General features: G+C 46.7%; 1 protein-coding gene across 3 annotated transcripts in view; it reads left to right on the top strand.

Annotated features, from left to right (window-relative positions):
- Window positions 1-19,087, top strand: part of LOC138551818 (zinc finger protein 271-like) — a 32,377-nt gene extending 13,290 nt beyond the window's left edge. For all 3 annotated transcript variants that reach the window (XM_069642506.1, XM_069642505.1, XM_069642507.1), the window contains exon 2: window positions 16,309-19,087. In XM_069642506.1, coding sequence (XP_069498607.1) covers window positions 16,430-17,656 — 1,227 coding nt within the window. In that variant the 5' untranslated portion in view covers window positions 16,309-16,429 and the 3' untranslated portion in view covers window positions 17,657-19,087. The remainder of the gene's footprint in view (window positions 1-16,308) is intronic.
- Window positions 19,088-20,972: the final 1,885 nt, after the last annotated feature.

Below are 20,972 nucleotides of genomic sequence, written 5' to 3'. Positions count from 1 at the left end.
CCAAGGAGAGTTCCAGGGCAAAAGTCGTGGTGGCAAGAAGGCACCTTCCCGAGATGCTTGGAGGTACACAGAGCGTGATCCAGTGAAGCGAGCGAGATGGGCTCGTTGGCAGTCTGAAGCGGAGCTGAGGAAGCAGTGTGGCTTGGAGCGAAGGTGCCGGGAGTGCTGGAGAGGCTCCTGAACGCTCACAGGTGCAGAACCACTGACTGCAGTTTACCGGAGCTCCATCGTAAGCAGGGAAGCAGTGGAAGATGCTGTGCACCAGATGGAACCAGCGTGAGCTGACCGTGAGCAGAGACGATACTCTGGAAAGCTGCAAGAAAGTGGAAAGCAGACTGTGCAAAGACCGGTGAGTCTGCCTGGGTGAAAAGGGGGCCCGAGCACAGTGGATGGGCGACTTAGTGCAAAAGACATTTTTGTTTTGAATACCTGATTTGAATATGGAAGCTAATGTGAGAAGTAATGAATAGGAGAAGCCGTGAAAGCAAACCTTGCCAAGAGTAAAATAAGCAAGCATTGCCAAGAGCCAAGAATAATTGTGCAAGAGACATATAACAAAGCATACATGCAAAATAAACCTGGGAAAAGGGGGCCAGGTGTGTTAAAAGAAACCGGAAACCAAAAATAAGCTTCCTAGCAGGGGAGTGCACTGGGAAGCTGAAACGGAGAATAAGCTTCCTAGCAGGGGAGTGTACTGGGAACCTGTAGCCGAGAATATGCTTCCTAGCAGAGGAGTGTTCTGGGAAGCTGAAGCCAAGAATAGGCTTCCTAGCAGGGGAGTGTACTGGGAACCTGAAGCGAGAATAAGCTTCCTAGCAGAGGAGTGTACTGGGAACCTGAAGTGAGAATAGGCTTCCTAGCAGGGGAGTGTACTGGGAACCTAGAGCCGAGAATAAGCTTCCTAGCAGAGGGGTGTACTGGGAACCTGAAGCCGAGAATATGCTTCCTAGGAGAGGAGTGTACTGGGAATCTTAGATAGGATTGTGCAAAAGACATTTAGTAGTAATTGAGCTTCCCAACAGGAAAGTATATGTGGAAGCTTATGTTGGTTTGACAAGTAAAAGCTACTCAACAAGTGAATGATGACAGAGCAGGTGATGATAAAGCTTCATGGGCACTTGAAAGGATATTAAGTCCAGCCTGATGGTGAAGCTGAAACTGTGGCAAGATATCTATGAAACCAATCCAGATAGGTGTGCTGCTTGTGTCCTGTGTCCTCTCACCACACGTGTCACAAGTCATGTGTGTTAACTGCAATTAAATAACTATTAGTATTGTAAATACATATTTACTTGCATAATTATTTTATAAAATGAGACCGTGTCTTAATTGTAGTTCACAATAAGCTAAAAAGGGCATTATATTTGAACAATGTATGTATGATGGCGGATAAACTAAACGGGGCACGGCACAAGATAAAATACACGTGCCTCCCCCTTCCGACAGCTGCCCAGGAAAGCCTTACTCTCATTACAGTGATTGGACCATGTCTGGCAAAGTAAAAGTAAGCAATGGAATAACTTATGCAGACTTCACCCCCTTGCACATAATGCACCTTTGGTACCTCAGACCTACTCTTCACATGGGTGCCACGTTAAGAGTTAATGGCGGGTAATGGGTTGGGGGATCTGTAGTAAGTGGGATACCGACAAGGTGGTGGACCAAGGTGTAAGGGCATGTGTTGTAGGTGTCAGGATGGGTATGGGCATGGGTACTGCGGTGGGTCTCATTCCTTAGGTCTTGCCTTACAGACCGGTATTGAGGGAACGCCTTCCTGCTCTCTATGATTGTGTACCTACCTCAGAAGATGCATCCCATGCCCTGATACCATAATTAGACGAGTTGACAGCGCACACACCTTATACCTGTACCCTCAGGAGTCCTACAACACAAGGATAGGTGTGGAGGGGGAAACCACCGGGTCTCGAGAGAGCCCTGCAGTAGATAGCCAGGCCTCAGTATGCAATAAGCACGGGGGATGCTCAGTTTGTGCAAGATTTCCAAAGTCCGGACTTTCAGACAATGACTGAATAAAGCCACTCTTGCATGACATAAACACTCAAAAGGGATCTCGGAATATAGAACTACTAAAAGGTTCTTGCAAAACAAGCATTACAAGGTGCGTGCGTAGGTGAAATAAATGGCGCAGCCAAGCAGTGATGCCAGGGTCCCCGCTAATGCTGTTGAAAATGAAGAAACTAAATGGTCCGGAGAGCACCTCAAAAGATATTTGATCACATCACTCGTGGTTGAATCCGAACTTCGCAAGAAATGACTGGTCAGTTCCAGCAGCGATAAGTGAGTGCATGAGGACTTTGGTTCCGGGCCTTGCACGGGTCAAGCCACTCCTACTTACCTGGCTCTAGTCACTTATTTTGGTTTGCAAAAAATGCTCCCATCTCTCTGCAGAGAGTACAGATAATGCAGGAGTCTGAAGAAAGGAGGACAGGATGTACAGTTTACACTGACTTTAATACTCACCAGCTTAACTTACTCTTTGAAATACCCCCACATTTCTAATACCAGCAAGTGACATAAATTCATGTTTCTCTATATCAGTAGCTTCACTATCTTTGATGGTGTTATGAAGGTAAACGCACTTCATGTCCGAATGCCTATGTAGGTGTATATAGTTATGTATCTAGCTTGCAAGGTTGTGTTCCATGATAGAACTGGGCTCCTGCACCGCGTCGGTTCCGAGGAGAATGTTTAGTCTTGTAGTGTGGACTGTTGGGGGTGATCAGAAAGGCTTGTGGCGGCTGGACTTAAGAACTGAATAAAGATCTGTAAAAGCTTAGTGTCCAGGGGGTCTTTAAGCATAATAGATGGCCCTGCACTTGCTTCCTCCATCTGACAATGTGATTGGGCAATCATCCCTACACCTAAGAAGCCAGCATTCTGCCGACAGGCAGAACCGGCCTGTGCTAAAGGCTGCAAGTCCCAATCTCGGCCGGTCTCCGCCAGGCAAGCCGGATCCTCTGCTCGAGACATACACAAAGCTTCTATATACTCGCAAGGTTAGCCTGGCCACCTCTGTTTTGGTTGCAACCCGGCTAACCTTTTTTTCGTGGCACCACCGCTAATTGTAAAAGCTCTCTATTTATGCTCGTCCCCACCCACCTGGAGAACAATCTATATTTCACAGCTCCCCCTCTGCCGAGCCTAGCAATGCTATCCACAAACTTACCGAGCCGCCACAATGCAGCTACAAGAAAAAAAAAACTTTATACTCCAAACCTTGGTGCATTTACCCACACAGTTGTTATAGCCCTCAGTCATGCTCGGGGTGGCTCTCCTAGCAATCACTGCTTTCTTGACCTGCCTGAATGTGAACTCCTATTATATCGCTCCTTAATGACGAGAGCACCTGACACCGCTCATTACTCCCTATGCTTGCTGGAGGTGTCACGTGATCCCAACTGTGCATCAATGCATCTCTGGCAGGAGGGTGTTTGTTCGTCTCATCGATTTGTCAACTTTGATCCTATGACTTAAGCTGCCCATGCTGATTCTGCAATTTACCTGCAACCCAATGATCATGACTTCTCGGCCGCAAGCTGCTATTGTAACCTGCTACCTACCGATTGACCTGTGCAGCCTTGTGCTGCACATGTAACGTACCTGTAGCCTACCTATTGCATCCTGTAACACCATATCCATTGTAACTAGCGCCTTGATGTCTCGGGGCTTTGTGCGCTGCTATAAATGCAACAATTAATAAATAAATCTTGCAACCTTTGTTGCCCAGGGAACCATGTCCCGTAAAGAGGGATTGCACTCCAGCGCAGGATAGAACATGAGGGGCTTTGTCGTGGAACAAAAGGGTCCAGGGAGCACAGTGTTCGGAAGGCTGGGTGAGGAAACATGGGAGGAGGGAGAAGGCGTGGGCGTGCAGCGAAGACTGGGGTGAAGTGTCAGTCAGGTGTGACAAACGGCTAAATGCTAATGAGATGGTTTTTCTCTCGCTTGCTTTTGTCCCTTGTGCTATTTGGGGTGCCGGGCATGCAGGAGGAAAGTCAAGAGAAGTAGGACAAGCCTTCAGCTTGGAGGAACAGAGCTGACGCCATTGCACACCAGGAGACTGTGAGCAGAAGAGACAGCGGCAGAGCTACATAACAAATGGTACATCGGAAAGGACAGAGACCCAGCAGTGTGTAAGGAACTCATGGTGGCAACAGTAAAGACAGACACAAGTGATCACGGTTCAAGGGTGTTTATTGAACTACGTAATGGGTGAGAAACGCCTAACCTACACCTAAATCTAAGATGGGTGCAAGCTACGATCATCAAATAATAATAATACAGTCGTAGTGGCGTCTTGTCAAATAAAAAGGGCCTATACTAAAAAAAGAAATGATTGCCAATCCTTACCACTAAGTTACAAAAAAAGAGTGTGGGATAATGTTCAGCAGAGAAGTGTTCACAAAATAAGCCAGGATTGTATGGCTGGGTCTCCCTTGCCCACGTCTTTAGCATGGGACAAGGCGGGACTTCTGAGAACAGCATACTTCTGGGCCCCTCCAGCACGAGGCTCACACTTCCAGTTCAACAATACCAGAACCTTCAGCGGCCAAGTCTCTTCTTTGCAAAGTCTCTTGCCTTAGAAGGCTTGACCGATCAAAACAGACAAAAAGCTCCTTCTGTAATCTTGTACCTTGGGCGTTTCCTCTTAGCCCCTTGGACCCCCCTCCACCGGGCTCGGATCCATCTTGCATTGTCCACAAGGCTTTCTGGGGCCTGGGTCCAACATACCTTCAGCTATCCCTCCGCAAATACCTCCCATCTCGAGCACTCCGCTCCTCTACCTCTAACTCCCTCAGGGTCAGTCGTTTCTCAAAGAAACGAGCAGGGGGTAGATCTCTGTCTTCGGCTGGGGCCTCCCTCTGGAACAGCCTCCCTGCCACTCTAAAACTGGAGGAGAACCATTTCTGGTTCTGGAAGCACCTCAAGACCTTCCTCTTTGCTTCTGCCTTCTCCTCCCCTCTCCCCTGTTGATTCTACTCACCCACGGCACCATGCACATGGCCACCCTCTGTCCTCCGGGCCCAGGTACCTGCTCATCTTGCCACCCTCAGGCTCTGCCTCCGGGCCTCCCCTGCCCTGGAGCGAGAAGCAAAAAACAAAAATAATAATAAAATAATAAATAAAAAGGCAACAAACAATGGGAGTGCAGCCAGCAAGTGGCAAGTGCTGGGTTTATGGCAGCAGGCCATGAAGGTCTGAATGTGCAGGGGGAGGCCCGGAGGCAGAGCCTGAGGGTGGCAAGATGAGCAGGTACCTGGGCCCGGAGGAGCATTACTCTTCATACCTCAAACTGGGTTCACGTTTGCCAAATATAGAGTTCACTTTACATTATCACAATGCGGGATTCACTCTCATTGGCTTTCCCTTTGGCATCCTTCCGTCGGTTACACATAACCATCTTTACAACAGTTCCAGTTTCCAACACAGTTTATAGTGTGCCTTAACTCATCATAAAGCGGGGGGTCCCATTCCCTAGCTTCCCTTTTGCATCCCTCTATCGCGTCCACACTTGCCTTATTCCTCAATGTTCACAGTCTTTCCAAAGAGCGGGGGGGGGGGGGGGTTCCCGTCCCGTAGCTTTCTTTTGTCAATGCGTCAGAGACTTTCAATTGTACAAGGGATTTGTCGCAACCCTTGAAGGACCTCCCCCCCACCCCCCCCCCACCCTCCAGGCTGCCCTACCCAGGTGATCCTCCCCCGCTCATCCGTCCCCAGGGTTAGGATCTGAGAGTGGTAGTCCTTCCCTGGCCAACTAAATAAGGGAATCTCGAAGTCTACTTGCGAGAACACCCTCAGATTTCTCACAGGTGACATGGAGTTACTTGTGGCTTCCAGGACCATTGTGCTTTTCCCCTGAACCGTGAAACACTGGAAACGAGGGAGTCGCTGTGCACATTGGAGTTAATGTACTGCGGTGTGCCTGGCAATACCTGTGGTTAATTTATTAGTACCTTGTACATAGAACTATTAATACCATCTGCCCTAAAAGTCCAATTACATAAATGCACTGTGTGAGATCGTAACGTTTCTTTTTCCCTTCTTCCTGCAGCTTAAATGTCTGCACAACCCAGTGGCATTAGTAGAGACCAGGCCCTTCTGGCATGTGCTAATAGGGTTGATTTGGCAATGGCTGTCTGCGAATCCAGCTGGCATTAGTAGAGACCAGGCGCGTGCTAATACGGATTATTTGGCAAGGGCTGTTTGCACCACCCACTGGCATTAGCAGAGACCAGGCTCCTCTGGCATGTGATGATCGGGGTTATTTGGCAGGGCTGCCTTCTCAACCCACTGGCATTAGTAGAGACCAGGCCCCTCTGGCATGTGCTAATAGGGTTTATTTGGCAGGGCTGCCTTCTCAACCCACTGGCATTAGTAGAGACCAGGCCCCTATGGCGTGTGCAAATAGGGTTTATTTGGCAAGGGCTGTTTGCGCCATCCACTGGCATTAGTAGAGACCAGGCCCCACTGGTGGGTGCTAATAGGGTTTATTTGGCAAGGGCTGCCTTCTCAACCCACTGGCATTAGTAGAGACCAGGCCCCTCTGCCCTGTGCTAATAGCGTTGATTTGGCAAGGGCTGTCTGAGCAACCCAGTGGTATTAGTAGAGGTCCGGCCCCTCTGGCGTGTGCTAATAGGGTTTATTTGGCAAGTGCTGTCGGGCCAATCCAGTAGAGACCAGCCCCCTGTGGTGTGTGCTAATAGGGGTGATTTGGCAAGGGTTGTGTGCCCAACTCACTGGCATTAGATACCAGACCCCTCTGGCGGGTGCTAATAGCGTTGTTTGGCAAGGGCTATTTGCGCCATCCACTGGCATTAGTAGAAACCAGGCCCCTCTGCCGTGTGCTAATAGATCTGATTTTGCAAGGGCTTCCAGGGCTATAATTCACGGTTTTACTTGTGATTATGTCTGCTTAATTAAAAGAGCTGAAGTAAATATTGGCTATGACTGTAATTATCAAAAGAGCTTGTAAGCTCTTTGCGTTTCTTGATCTGCTATTCAAGCTCACCGAGAGGATTGAGGTACATAGCTCTCTATTCACGAGGATTGATAGCCTGCCCCTTCCAAGACAGTCATCACATTGAGTAACATGTTGTGCCTCTTTTTAAGAACACATAACATATACAGATGTATCATAAACCTCAAGCGTTCCTTTTCTGATAGCCTGGTAATGTTACAGGCTCATTTACTTACAGACTGCATTTACCAATCCAAAGGGAGGCATAAAATGGTGAATTCCTCGGCCATCTGCTCTCTAAACGTATGTGGATTTTAGTCAGCCTTGCAGAGAACACGGGAGGATACACTCACATTGTTTCTACAACAGATGGAAATCAAGATGCGAGAAATGGAGTAAGAAATGTAGGAAATCGCACGTTGCCACAAGAAATAGGTTGAAGCCGGCGAGATCCCCAAAAGGGCAAAGCGGCCCTAGACAGACTCTGATGGAATAGAGTGAAAGGGAGCCGCTTCCGATGAACTTGTAAAATGTTTTAGAAGAAATACATACTAAAAATTTTAGAAACTAAGTCTGCTAGGGAAGAGCATGATAACGATAATGTAAGAATTTTCTTTTTTCAAAAGTTTGTACAAACTAAATGAAAAAAATAAATACACTTCATAGCTATGAGGAGAACAATGCATACATAAAACTGTGCTCCTATTTTCAAAACAATTTCTAGTGATTTTCAGGTTCTTGCAGTTAAAGCAAATATAATGAAAAACATGGATGTGTGGATAACATATTAATATGTTAATGTTGCTAGAAAAACATAACCTCTTGTGGTTAGACTATCACATGTTGCAAACTTGGCTTTACATAACATTATGGTTTCCTTGCCTAACAGAAATCTTACTCTGTTGCTTGTCGTCGGTGATGTAGTCCAAATAAAATGAGTCCATCCTCTGACAAAAAAACAAATCTACGCTGACATGACCACTTAAGAAAAGGATCACCTGGACAGGCTTACTCGGCCTTGATAGCGTGTCTTCTCATGCGTCCTTGTAATGCTCTCCATCACCCCCTTCAGTGGCACTCTTCCACCCCCACTTGGGTAACCCGTGATTCCCTCTGTTCACAGTTCCATGTTTCACTATGTCAGGGTCTTGGCCCTTTTCACTATGGCTTTCTGACAGACTCTCTTTGGGCCTCATCACGAGTTTGGCGGTAACCCTTAAATGCGGCGGTAGCGCTATTACCGCCGCATTTAAAGGTCTGCCAGATCATGGCTTTGGTGGATTTCCCCCCAGCCCTGAGCTTTTCGGCATGATTACGGCCGACAGGAAATCGGCCGTGGTAATAGCGCAAATTTTCCCCATTGGGCCCATTGGGGAATGAGTAATTCCTGAATGGGCCCAATGGGGAATGGGTACTAAACGTTCCGCCAAACCAGTGATACGGCACTAATAGCGCCGGGGGGTTTGGCGGCAGGGCTATTAGCGCTAGCGTTACCACCCAACTCGTGATGAGGCCCTTTCTCTCCTCCCCACTGCTTTAACCATTCCTTTGCTTTAAGCTGCTCCTCCTGGTGATCTCAACCTTTTCTTCATTGTTCTACTGGGGCCAGTAGCCAGGTTACCCTTATCCAGTTCTCATGCACTTGTTTTATGATATTCCCCACTACTGGGACGAGGGCAATGATTCCCATAGTCCTCTTGGCTGGCTTTACTAACTGCAGCAATACTAGGATGGGGTAGATGCCTCCCGTAGTGTTCTTTACTGGTTTCCCAATTACTGAGACGAGGGAGAGGTCCCCCGTAGTGTTCTTTACTGGTTTCCCAATTATTGAGACGAACGAGGGAGAGGTCTCCGATAGTGTTCTTTACTGGTTTCCCAATTACTGAGATGAGGGAGATGACTCCTGTAGTGTTCTTGTCTTTCGTTATATTTGGTGTGCCCCAGTCCCCTCCCAGGTTTCCTGCCGCTTCTGTATCTTGACAGGTTGGTGTCACCGGTTCTTCCTGGGGTTGCGGGATTGCTCTGTGTTGGTAAACGCTCCCAGCATTTCTATCTGCTGTTCTCTGCAGCCCTGTGCTCTGCAATTTTGACATTGTTTTGTGGGCTGCTTGGTCCACCTCCTCGAGGTCATAACACCACCTTGACCTCCTTGGCATTCATGTGAGTCATCTCCCTGCCAACTCCTGGACTGCTTTACCTTCTGCTTTGCCTCATCCTCTCGACTGAGGACCTCCCGCCGGTATCCAGTGATATTAATGAATTGAAAGTAACGAAAACTTTTTTAATGACCCCCAACAATACTTCATTTTGGCCTTCTGGACTGCAATCTCGAAGGATCTGGTAGGGAAACCACCTGAGAAGAGGCTTTAGGGGCTGGTTGATGATTAGTGAGTAGTTGTACATTGATTGTAATCCGTTTTTGGCATGTTTCATGTCCTCTAGTGGAGGGGTTTGAGTGTTTTTTCAATCTTTTTTTGACCAATGTGTGCTATTGTGATGGGTTTCTCGTGTGTTTTTGTACCTTCTGACCCTGTTTTTCTGTGCTGGCCAGCATGCAGTGTGTGCAGTCCCTGGGGTGTAGTCCTTTGTTTGTGTCTGGCTTTCTCCTAGTCCCGCGCTCCCCTCTTGCAATTGACTGAAATAGTCTGGTGTGTCCCTTGCTTGCTCCCTCCCTGCAGTAATGTTCCGCTTGCCTTCTGGATTGCAATCTCGAAGGATCTGGTATGGAAACCACTTCAGGTAATGCCTCGGGACCTTCATTAAGGCTCTCACTTCGCTCGGGCCCGTAACTATGGGCAACAGGGCATTACCTCGGGACCTTTTGCTTAATAATGCAGCGGCCCATCGATTCTCCCAAGCATTGCAAAGAGGTCTCGCTGAATGCTTTGCATTCCTAGGCAGACTTTAACCATGCTGGGGGTCTCCAGCTCCTCCCAAGCCTCATAGGAAACATTTCTGAACTCTAACGTGCAATGATGCAATTCTGAAATAAATTCACAAACATGACATGCCGATCACTATGTTGCTGAGCCGCCAGTCGAATGGTTGATGGACTACATTATTATTGTATGTATTCAGCGCAACGTAGCTTCGGGAAGTGACAGTGGCCAGAAGCCACATAGCGCTTTATACCACCACCCATCCTAATCCTTTTTCTCTACTCCTCCCCACTATGTACCATACCCCCTGTCGTTGTCTCAATGCACCCTTTATTCCCCCATACTTCTTACCCCACACTACCCCCTTCTATTCCTCCATCCACATTACCCCCCCCCCCCCTCATCCCTCCTCTCACACTCTCTCTGTTTCTTAGCCTCTCACTCTGGGGTGTGATATGAATATGATCTACAGATTAAAGTTAAGATAACAGTGGCCAACGGGAAAGGAAGAATTGGAGAAAGATAGGATTTCTTTATAGAGGTTTTGTCCAATCACATGTGGCGGGACTGATTATAATAAAACATATGGGAGTGTTATAACTTTTGCAAAATTGTATATAATGTTTTAACTTATGTGGTTCAGTGAGACTTAGGTTTGTTTGGCTCGACCGGGTCATTTAGCTGCTCCCTGAATGATTGTACAATAAACATGCTTTCCGTACAAAAACGTTCACTCATTCCTTAAGTGGCGGGACTACTTTGTTGAGGTGATTAGGTCCCGCCCCTACACATTTGGTGACCACAAAGGGACCCCATGCTTTCTGAGACATTGGGGTGTCTCCTTTCTGTGGCGACCAGTCTTCTGAAAAAGTTTGTTGGTGCCATATTGGTTAAAGGCCCTTCTCGTGGTGCTGTGGCCCAGCTGTGCAGGACAACTTAACAGAGCACCATATCAGAGGACTTCGGGTTCCCATGAGTGCACTTTTGGGGTTTAAAGCAAGAAGGGAAATCGGGGTAAAAGAGGGTTGTTTGTTTGATTTAAGGAGTTTGGTAAGGGTACCAAAGTTAGTCAAAGGTTACTGGGATTGAAAGGGCGAGTGCTTTGAAGGAGTGAGTGAACTGTTTTATGTATATATTTTTTACTTACTTGGTTATTTTAGAGATATGAGGTGGTATCCTACCCAGCACGGCCATTAATGAGGTTTGTCCTGATAACCTTCCGTTTGCTTGTCTGGTTGGCTGGAGCTCTCACCTAGGGGCGAGATGGCACCTTATCGGAAGTCCACCTGTGGATACCTTCCTGGAGTATACCCTTGGCAGTCTTCATTTTGTATTGACAGTGCAGACGGAGCCCTCGCCTCACTTTTCTTTGTTAGTTGAAGTAGTGAAGGTAATCTTCTTGTAGTCAGGAAAAGACCGCTCTGTAGTAGATAAGATTGTACTAGTGATTAAAAGAGTGAGAGCAGTGGTGAAGGAGATATCTTAGAGATATTGGCCGACAAGTGTTTTTTTTTTTTAATAAGATGCTGTCTAGTGAGTAGTATAATTAAAGTGAATAGCTAAGCAAGGTGATTGCCGTGAAAGCAAGTGATGTGAGTGATTGTGGGGGAAGATTAAGAGGAAAATTTTTTTTTTTTTATTTTTTTTGGGTGGAGATTTTGCACCAGGGGTTCGACTTTGGTGTTTTTGTGAAATTATTTTGGATAACTTGGGTTGGAGTATGGAGACTCCATTGAATCATTTGTGCCAGGTGCTTCCTGATTATAAGGCGAAGATGTTATTATACCATCAGGAATGGCTGCGGGGAAACTAAGGGTAAAATGCTTAATACCTGACCTATCGTGGGTACTATTGATTCCGAGATATAGGAGAACTTGCATACCGTTTTAACCATAAGGCACAAGGGCCCGAAACTAGAGAAGCAGTTAAATATCTTAGAGCCATGGAGGATGTATGAAAAAGGCAGGAATGCCGATACTGTTAAAGTTTCGGAGGTGAGGCCAAAAAAGGAGGGTGCAGGAATGCCTTCTGCACCACCCCTATATGGGTGCTATCCTTTATCGCTCCCAGGAAGGTATACAGAACCTTAAACCTCCAATTTCCCCAGCGGCCACTCCAGTTGTTGCGAGATGGATGCAGGTAATGCCTCCATTGGCTAAAATTTCTAGGAAATGGAACATCGAGGAAAGTGGAAGGGTAACAGCTACAATGGTTAGGACTGCAGAAAGGTTGAGAGTTCAAAGGGAATAACTTCCCTGACTTCTAGGTTAGCTTAAGAGTGGAAGAGCGAGCGAGAGAGAGTAAGGCCGATAGCCAGAAGAGAAGATGAAGGATTGAGAATGAGGGAGAAAGGGGACACTGTGCCATTTACCGTTGGGATAGAGGATAGGCTGCAAACGGTAGTAGTGTCACAAGAGTGGGAAAAAATGGTAGAAGCGCTGAGGCTAGCCGAAGAAGAGTTAATGCTGTAACAGCGGCAGGGAAATGAAGAGCAGGAAGAAGGGAGAAGATGGGTAAGGGACTTAGAAGAAGGACGATGAAAGCATGGGCAAGTTCTTGTTAGTTTGGATAAATCTGTTATCAAGAAGGTCATTGTGGACATGGAGAAAAGAAATACTGCAACAGTGTTCTAGTAGGTAGGTGGAGTGCCGGCACCTTATGGTATTGTTGAGTATGCTTCCGTGCGTGTATAAGTATTGGGGGATGTAATAACAGAAGTAGGAGAAGAATAGGAATTGGATGTAGAGCTGGGTAACTGCCCTACCTCCCACCCAAGCAACAGAGGATTCTTAGAATGCACCAGGGTATTTGCATGGCCATAGCACGTAGCAAGAAAGAAATGGAGGAAGCCCTAGGAAGAGCGGGTGTAACTCAGTTTTGGTTACTCCAGAAGGCTCAGGGAAGGGCGTATTAGGTCCTGTGGTCACGCATGTACCGGAAGATCTTGATGAAGACGTTCCGTTCGCTCACTGCAGGGACGGGGAAGTGGATTTATGGATTGGAGAAATATACTTCCGGTGTCATGTTGGCAATAGGGGATATTAAAAGCCTATTCACGGCTGGAGGAGAGCGGGGTATTCGGGTGTTAAATTGGATACAAATACCCACGATGGAGCAGCTTTTAATAATTACTGGGCACAAGTATGGGGTGCCCTGCATATTATGTATCCCGATACGCTGGATATAAATTCTATTTGAACAAAAACAATTAAATTAGATTCTGAACCTGCTGCACATATCCAGTTAATTCAGGAAATGTGAAAGGAAGAGAAGTGAGAAGCATGGGACAAGAATGTGGCGAATTTTTTTACCACATTCTAAAGAAGGGACTCCCCAAGGAAGTCCATCACGATCTAGATAAAGTAGTAGGGATAGAGGCCAAGAGTTGCCCTGAAATTCAAGCACATATTGTGCAATTTTGTAAAAGGAAGTAAAAAAAAAAGGAAGTAGAGGGTATAGAACGGGCACAAAAGGCAGAGGCCAAGCTTATTCAGAACAAATTGGCCAAGGTTTGTTTGGAATGGGCAGTAATTACTAATTCTATGGCGGGACAGCAGGGGCAGTGGGGACAACGGGGACATGGTGAGTCGGGTATGACACAGGGGTACACTTCATTGTCAAGAACAGGAATGAAGATGATGGTTGTGGTGTTAATGGCCAGATTAACATAATCTTCACTACTCACAGATCTAATCTTCCTCTTCAAAGCATTGTGAGAAACCAAATGGTATATCACCCGCTAGTCCCCTGGAATTTGGCAGCCAGGTGGCCAGGACAGGGGCATCGCTTTTGTATCCAGTTCCTGGGGGTGGACCAGTGCTGGAGGATCACCTGGGTGAGGGGTCTTCAGGGAGTGGGGTTGAGATGCGGTATTCCCCCCGCCCTTTTTTATCTACGCCATCCTATTTTTTTGGGGGGATTTTCTGAAGTCCTAACCCCCAAACACTAGGCCCCGGAAGAGGGTCACTGAGAGTAACCAGACTAACTCTTGCATCGTACTGGGCATGTCCCGTTAATCGGGTAGGCAAAGTCAGGCACTGTAACCTAAGTGCATACACCTGATACCAATTAGCTCTCCTCACACAAATAAAAAGAAACACCTAAAGACCTAGTCTGAGCAAGGTGAAACAAGCAGAACTTCAGGGACAAAGGCTCAACTACTGGAGCAGAGCAACAGACCCAGAGACGGGAGAAGTGGGCCAAAAAACCCCAAGGCTTCCTTACTGGAGCTCATTGCCACCGACAGGCCGCAAAAGACACATGAAGAAGGCCAGATCCCACAAGTTAAGATTGCATTGTGTTTCAAGGACGCCAGCGACCCTACTGGGTGAAGGGCATAGTCGGGGAGGCGAGTTAAAGCCTGTGGTACTAACCTTGACTCGCAACTTGGAAAATGCAAAACAAGAAAGAAGCACACACAGCTGATGAGTTGGCAAGCGACCTGAGAAACCGGTGTGTGATGAAGTGAATGAAGTAGCAACATATCATCACAAGTGAAGGCTGCACGCGTGTGGATGAGACGTGAAGAAAGGCAGACCTGTGAAGTAACTTTAAAGTGAAATACAGCTGCAAGATCAGTGATATTAAGTAATGGAGTGGTCCGTTGAAAGGAAGTAGCCCATTTGAAAATCCATATGCATTGCTTGAAGCTAAAGGGAAAACAAACAGCAAGAGTGAAAGAATAGTGAATGTTGAGTCGAAGTGATCCTGCTGTTGTCTCTAAAGAAAGCCACAAACATTCGAAAGATGGTCCGAGCCTGATTGAGGGAGACCCGAAATGTATTAAGCTTGGGGAAGGGAGCCCCCCTTGCAACTTTGTGTGAACTGTATCGTGAGAGCTCTGAGCCTGGCAGAGGGGGACCTATGAAAACTGTGTGGTGAAAGGTCTGAGCTCGGCAGAGGGGGCCCTTTGTGAACATTTTGGATGAAACCTTTTAAAAGTCAGAGAAGTGAACTTTAAATGTGGAAGGCCACGTGGGCCTCGTGCCATGTTTTTTAACTGTGTACTGTTTTGGAAGCTAAGTATGAGTGTGTCATCCTGCCTACAAGGATCGCCTTAACTCGTGAGGCCTTGCGTGGGGAGGATAGCTGGTTCAGCCACATTATCATTTGAACACTTTCCTTTTGCATACATTTTCTCCTCGTTAGACTTTTTGTACAAGAGATAGGGCAGACATTCGTTTTTTTTAGTGTAGGCCATTTTGATTTGACAGACTCCACTAGGACTGTTTTGTTTATCATTTGATGGTGTTCTAAGGCAGAATAGGAATTTCTCCAAGTTTAATTAGAGGGGTAACCCCCAATACTAAAGGTGTCCCAGTAGGTTTGTTTTTGGAGCGCAATGGATTTAAGGAACATTGAGAAATTAATGTTCGTCACCAGATATGACATTTTGGAATATATGAACCTGTGCAGAAACATGAAGGGTTAAATGACATAGGGGGTCATTACGACCTGGGCACAGAGGGATACCGGGCACCAGTAATGACACCGGTGCCGGTAATCCCTTTGTGCCATATTCCGAGGTCACTATGCAGCACCGTCCTTATGGACGGGACCCGCAAAGGGACTTCAGAGCTAATAACGGTACCGCAATTTGCAGTACCGTTATTGGCGCCTTCCATTTCAGCCCTATGGGGGTTGAAATGGGAAGGGGGAATGGCTTTTGCAATGGGGACTTACCGGTCCCGCAAAGGTCAGACTAGACCGGTAAGTCCCCATTGAACGAGGGCGGACACGGTACCGGTATTGGTGCTAGTCATGGTGCTAATAGCGCCATGACTAGCACCAACCTCGGAATGAGGGCCAAATACTTTGTTCATGTTTTGCACTGAAAAGAGAAAGTACATTTGGGCAAAATTATTTCGAAGAATGAAAAAATAAGAGGATGGGAATAAATGTTCCATCACTCTGCACCTAAATATAAAACGATTTGAATCACAATTAACTGGTGATTGTGTTTTCCTATTGCCAATTATGCTGGTATGTTTGAAAAAATGTATTGTGTAAAAAACAATAGAAAAGTTGAATGCATGCCATTGTGCTCTTAAACCTACTGGGGGACCCTTAACGTTATATAGGAGTTTCTCCAACCCCAACATTTTCAATAACAGTTTTACAAATTATATCCATTGTGTCAGTGTCAATACTTATGATACCATGCCTCCCACCTCTCCTACCCCCAAGAAATGATTGTCCTTGCTTTCTTACAGTGTCTTTCATGGGAGTTAGCCTTACATGCCGGGTGACGGGGCAGGGTAATGCAATGAAAAAATATTTTTTTGAGAATGTCTCCTAGGGGACGATGGTCACCTTATATGTTAAGTCCTGTGATGTGGAAGAGTAGGATTAGGATAAGTGACACTTACTGGTAACAAATCTGTGCCCTTCCTTCTGAGTGTGCATTGACATGAAATAATATCTGAACCCTTTCTTTCTTTCTTTCAACAGAAAGTAGAGCCATCACCGAATCAGAGGGTCTGGATCCATACCAGATAAAAGCCCTACGAGTGCACAGAGTGCAAGAAAAGCTTCAGTGTTTACAGCAGCTTGAGCATTCATTTTAGAGTCCATGATGGAAAAAAAAACCTATCAGTGCACAGAGTGCAAGAAAAGCTTCGGTCGTTCCTCAATTCTGAGAAGCCATCAGAGGATCCATACTGGGGAGAAGCCGTACAAGTGTACACAATGCAAGAATGGCTTCAGAGACATCTCAGCTCTGATAAAGCACCAGAGAACCCATACTGGGGAGAAGCCCTACGAGTGCACAGAGTGCAAGAAAAGCTTCAGTCATTCCTCAACTCTGAGAATCCATCAGAGGACCCATACTGGGGTGAAGCCCTACAAGTGTACACAATGCAAGAACGGCTTCAGAGACATCTCAGCTCTGATAAAGCACCAGAGAACCCATACTGGGGAGAAGCCCTACGAGTGCACAGAGTGCAAGAAAAGCTTCACTCATTCCTCAACTCTGAGAATCCATCAGAGGACCCATACTGGAGAGAAGCCCTACGAGTGCACAGAGTGCAAGAAAAGCTTCACTACATCCTCATCGCTGAGAAACCATCAGAGGATCCATACTGGAGAGAAGCCCTTCACATGTACAGAATGCAAGAAAAGCTTCATTCAGTCCTCAGCTCTGATATGCCACCAGAGGATCCATACTGGGGTGAAGCCGTACAGGTGCACTGAGTGCAACACAAGCTTCAGTCGACACACCAATTTGAAAACCCATCAGAGGATCCACACTGGGGTGAAGCCTTACAAGTGTTCAGAGTGCAAGAAAAGCTTCACACAGATCCCAAATCTGCACAAGCATCAGATGATCCATACTGGGGTGAAACCCTACAAGTGTACAGAGTGCAAGAAAAGCTTCAGTAAATACTCCCACTTGAGAAACCATGTCATGGTTCATACTGGAGAGAAGCCTTACAAGTGCACAGAGTGCACGAAAAGCTTCAGTCGTTCCTCAGCTCTGAGAAACCATCAGAGGATCCATACTGGGGAGAAACCCTACAAGTGCACAGAGTGCAAGAAAAGCTTCAGTGACCCCTCAGTTCTGATCAGCCATCAAAGGATCCATACTGGGGAGAAGCCCTACAAGTGCACAGAGTGCACAAAAAGCTTCAGTGACCCCTCTGCTCTGAACAGCCATCAAAGGATCCATACTGGGGAGAAGCCCTACGAGTGCTTAGAGTGCAAGAAAAGCTTCAGTCGTTCCTCAGCTCTGAGAATCCATCAGAGGATCCATACTGGGGGAACCCTACACATGCACGTGCACAGTGTAGGACAAGCCTGAGTCATTAATCAGCTCTAGAGTCCATCAGAGGGGAGAAGCTCTACGAAGGCACAGAGTGCAAGAACCGATAGAGCGGCTCCACAGCTCTGATCATGCATCAGAAGATTAATAATTTTTTAGCCCAACCAGTGTGTAGGAGATCTTTGAAGACCCTACTGTTCCAATAGTTGCCACATGGAGAGATGTTGTGAATCCTGTCAGTAATCAGCGATAAGAAGCACCTAGGCCATCACCCTCTGGCGGCAAGTGACTAATAGCATAACTGAAAATGACAATCTGAGAAGAATAGAGAAGTACTGCACAAGAGCTGAGAGACACAAAAAGCGGAATAAATGAGCTACAATACCAGCAACATTCAGGACTTGCCAGCATGAGATGAATGGTGCAGTTACATTTATTAGTTGAACTTTTAAAAGCATACAATGGCTTATATATTGCACAGCAAAAGTAATTATTAACAGGTGAATTGAATTGCACCACCTCTGAAAATCACAGAATACAAATAAAGAATTGTCACATGCAGCGCAGATGTGGCATTACTCAAAGCATCTCTGAAAGGCATAACGACCAAAGTCCTGCGAAGGATTAAGGAAAAAGCCAAGGAGAATCCAACTTAACAGCAACGCAGGAAATTCATTGCATGTAAAAACAAAATCAAGATCCTTCAAGAAGCAAAAAAGTGAGACGCCCTACAGAGCAATCGGTTCAACAACAAATTTTCTCTGAATTGTCTCACAATCAAATAGGAATGTTAATGTTTGTCTTCTTCCCTCTACCTTCCTCCTGCTACTGCACTTGCACTAACCGAATGTCTCAAGATCTAGCAGGAACGTTCTTATTTTGTTTTCTTCCCTGTAGCCCCCTTCCCTTGCCGTGATGCACCTTGAAACACCATCTGGCTGTATAGACGCATTATAAACATCTATCCACAACACCTGGGCCTCTCCCTTGGGGCTGCACCCGGCTCAAGCGACCAGCGGGGTATTCGCAAAGCTGGGACCCACAGGAACCGCTCTTCTGTCTACGCGTTTATTGGGGACTGGTCAGCCGTAGGTGGGGGCAGCCCTACCGGAGATGCTGTGGATCTCGACGTACGGGGGTCTCGAGAAATATCACACGAGGGGTCACCAAATGAAGGCATGCACCCTGAAAAGCACATTATTTCCAATAGACCAGAATAATGGACACACCCCACTAAGGAATAAGACTAAATTGCAAAGAGAAACACAAATCCTAACATTTGATTGGAAGGGGCCCTATGGAACAGTTGATACTATAAGGGAGGTAGGATGTTAATTGGTTGTTGCTTTCCAGTTGCTTCATCCCCACGTGGGTCAGCTGGGCTCATCTCCGTGGTGTGAAGGTCAGGGCGAAAGTGACACAGTGCTCTCTATCTAAGCAAAGCAATAAAATGAACAATTATAAGAATAATGGCTATAATTCACATTCTTACATGGAAGGGGGTATTAAGAGAAAATGGGTTAATATACTGGCATTTCGACCTTTGCACTCGAGGTTCTCTTTGATACCTTTATCCCAACACCCAGGTGCCCACCCCAGATAATTGATCTGCCATCCTCCTTGCTTAGAACTCTCATGATATAGGTAGACGTGTGTTTATTTTGGGAAAATATACTACTGGTTGGGATTAGGCCTGTGGCGGGTGTTCTGTAATGCCCAACTTGAGGGTGTCTGATGGCTATCAGCATGAAAGAAGGCGAGGGGTCAGCGACTGGTGGGACATGGCCTGGTGAGGTGGGAGTTGCAAGGGCACATGCAGTTTAGTGGAGATGGATGGGCACTTGTGTTAGGAGTTTTCTATGATCTCATGCTTCACAGACAGCACAATCTGGGGAAGTGATGCAGGACAATTGCAACAATAAATGATTGGACTTCCGTGAGAACAAGGTTCGCGCTGAGCTGTCGAGGAAGGGAGATGGTGGGGGTTTGGCCTCTCCGTGCTGTGTATGGGGATGGGGAGAGCTGTTTTCTTTGCAGTGGGATGATTTCTGGGCCTAGTGCAAGGATGGTGTCTATTCTAATACAAAATGGCGTCTAGTGTCAGGTTGAGGATTAGGTTTGGCAGGTACATTTCTATATTGCACAACACAATCGGGTACTGTGGAGGTGGGGGTCCCCCCCCACCCCCGGCTCACATGTGCCTTAGACACCGCGGGAATGGCGAGGAGGGAGGGATTGGACCACCTCAACCCCAACAACTCTACGATTTATTTTTCTTGCTGTAACTTTTTAGATTATATATTTTTCTCATGGCCAACAAGCACAAAAAGCGATCTCCCTATCTCTCTCCTTCTGTCTCCCTATATCTCTCTTTCCCCCCCCCCAACATGGCTCAGCTCAGAGATCTTCTGATGTGTTAGGGCCAACCAGGGAAGCCAATAAGTTAATTGGTGAGATTAATGACCTGTTAGTGGCGTTGGAGGAGTATCCCTTACCTGCTAATGCCTCTCCTATAACCAAGAAAATGAAATGAGAAGGCCGATCACAAGTAATAATTGTATTTGTCACAATGTCCCCAGGATCTGTGTAGACATTGCAATGGCTCCCGGATATGTAACCGGTCGCACGTTGAACATCCCTTCTCTGCCGATTCCCCATTTCATGGCAAGAACTCCTTGTCCAAATCCACATTGAGTCACCTCGACACAAGGAACTATTGGGGGTAAGAATGACACTCTCCCAGTGGAGGTTCTGTACAAATCAATTCCAACGGCCAATGAGCACCTAGTGGAGGCAGACTGACGTACCCCTCACTTATTTATTTTATTTATTGGTCACTTGTTGCACGCTTATAGAGGAAGCACCGGGAGGGGGCAGGGGATGATATGTAATTACAACAATGTTAAATAATTAAATACAAAAAGAAGAGACAATGAGGAGTGTTCAGAACGTGCAAGTGCAGAGGGGTATGGGATAGGTGCTGTGGTGCTCATGGAGAGCAGCAGGTAAAGTGTCATGAAGAAGTGCAGTGGAGGGTGAGCCGAGGCAAGTGCAGAGGATAGACGGCAGCTGGGATGATAAGATGTGGGAGGTCAGGGCGCATAGGATGCATAAGGGGCCTGCACACCAGTCAAGCTACTGTGTGATTAGCAGATGGAAGAGGTAAAGAGGAAGGTCTTGAGGCTTTTCCGGAACTTAAGTCCTGCTCAAGACGTAGAGGGAGGGAGAGGCTGTTCCTAAGAAGGGAGCCTGCTAAGGAAAGCGATAAACCACCTGCTCTCTGTTTAGCAAACCACTTCACGTGCAAGGAGTTGGTGCCAGAGGAGCGCAGGTGTATAGAGGGGGGGGGGGGGGG

This window comes from Ambystoma mexicanum, chromosome 1q (genome assembly GCF_040938575.1).
Source record: "Ambystoma mexicanum isolate Mex_15411 chromosome 1q, UKY_AmexF1_1, whole genome shotgun sequence".
In the NCBI taxonomy this organism is placed as follows: Eukaryota; Metazoa; Chordata; class Amphibia; order Caudata; family Ambystomatidae; genus Ambystoma; species Ambystoma mexicanum.
The sequence above is the reverse complement of the archived record's forward strand: the minus strand, read 5'-3'. Positions and strand labels throughout refer to the sequence as shown.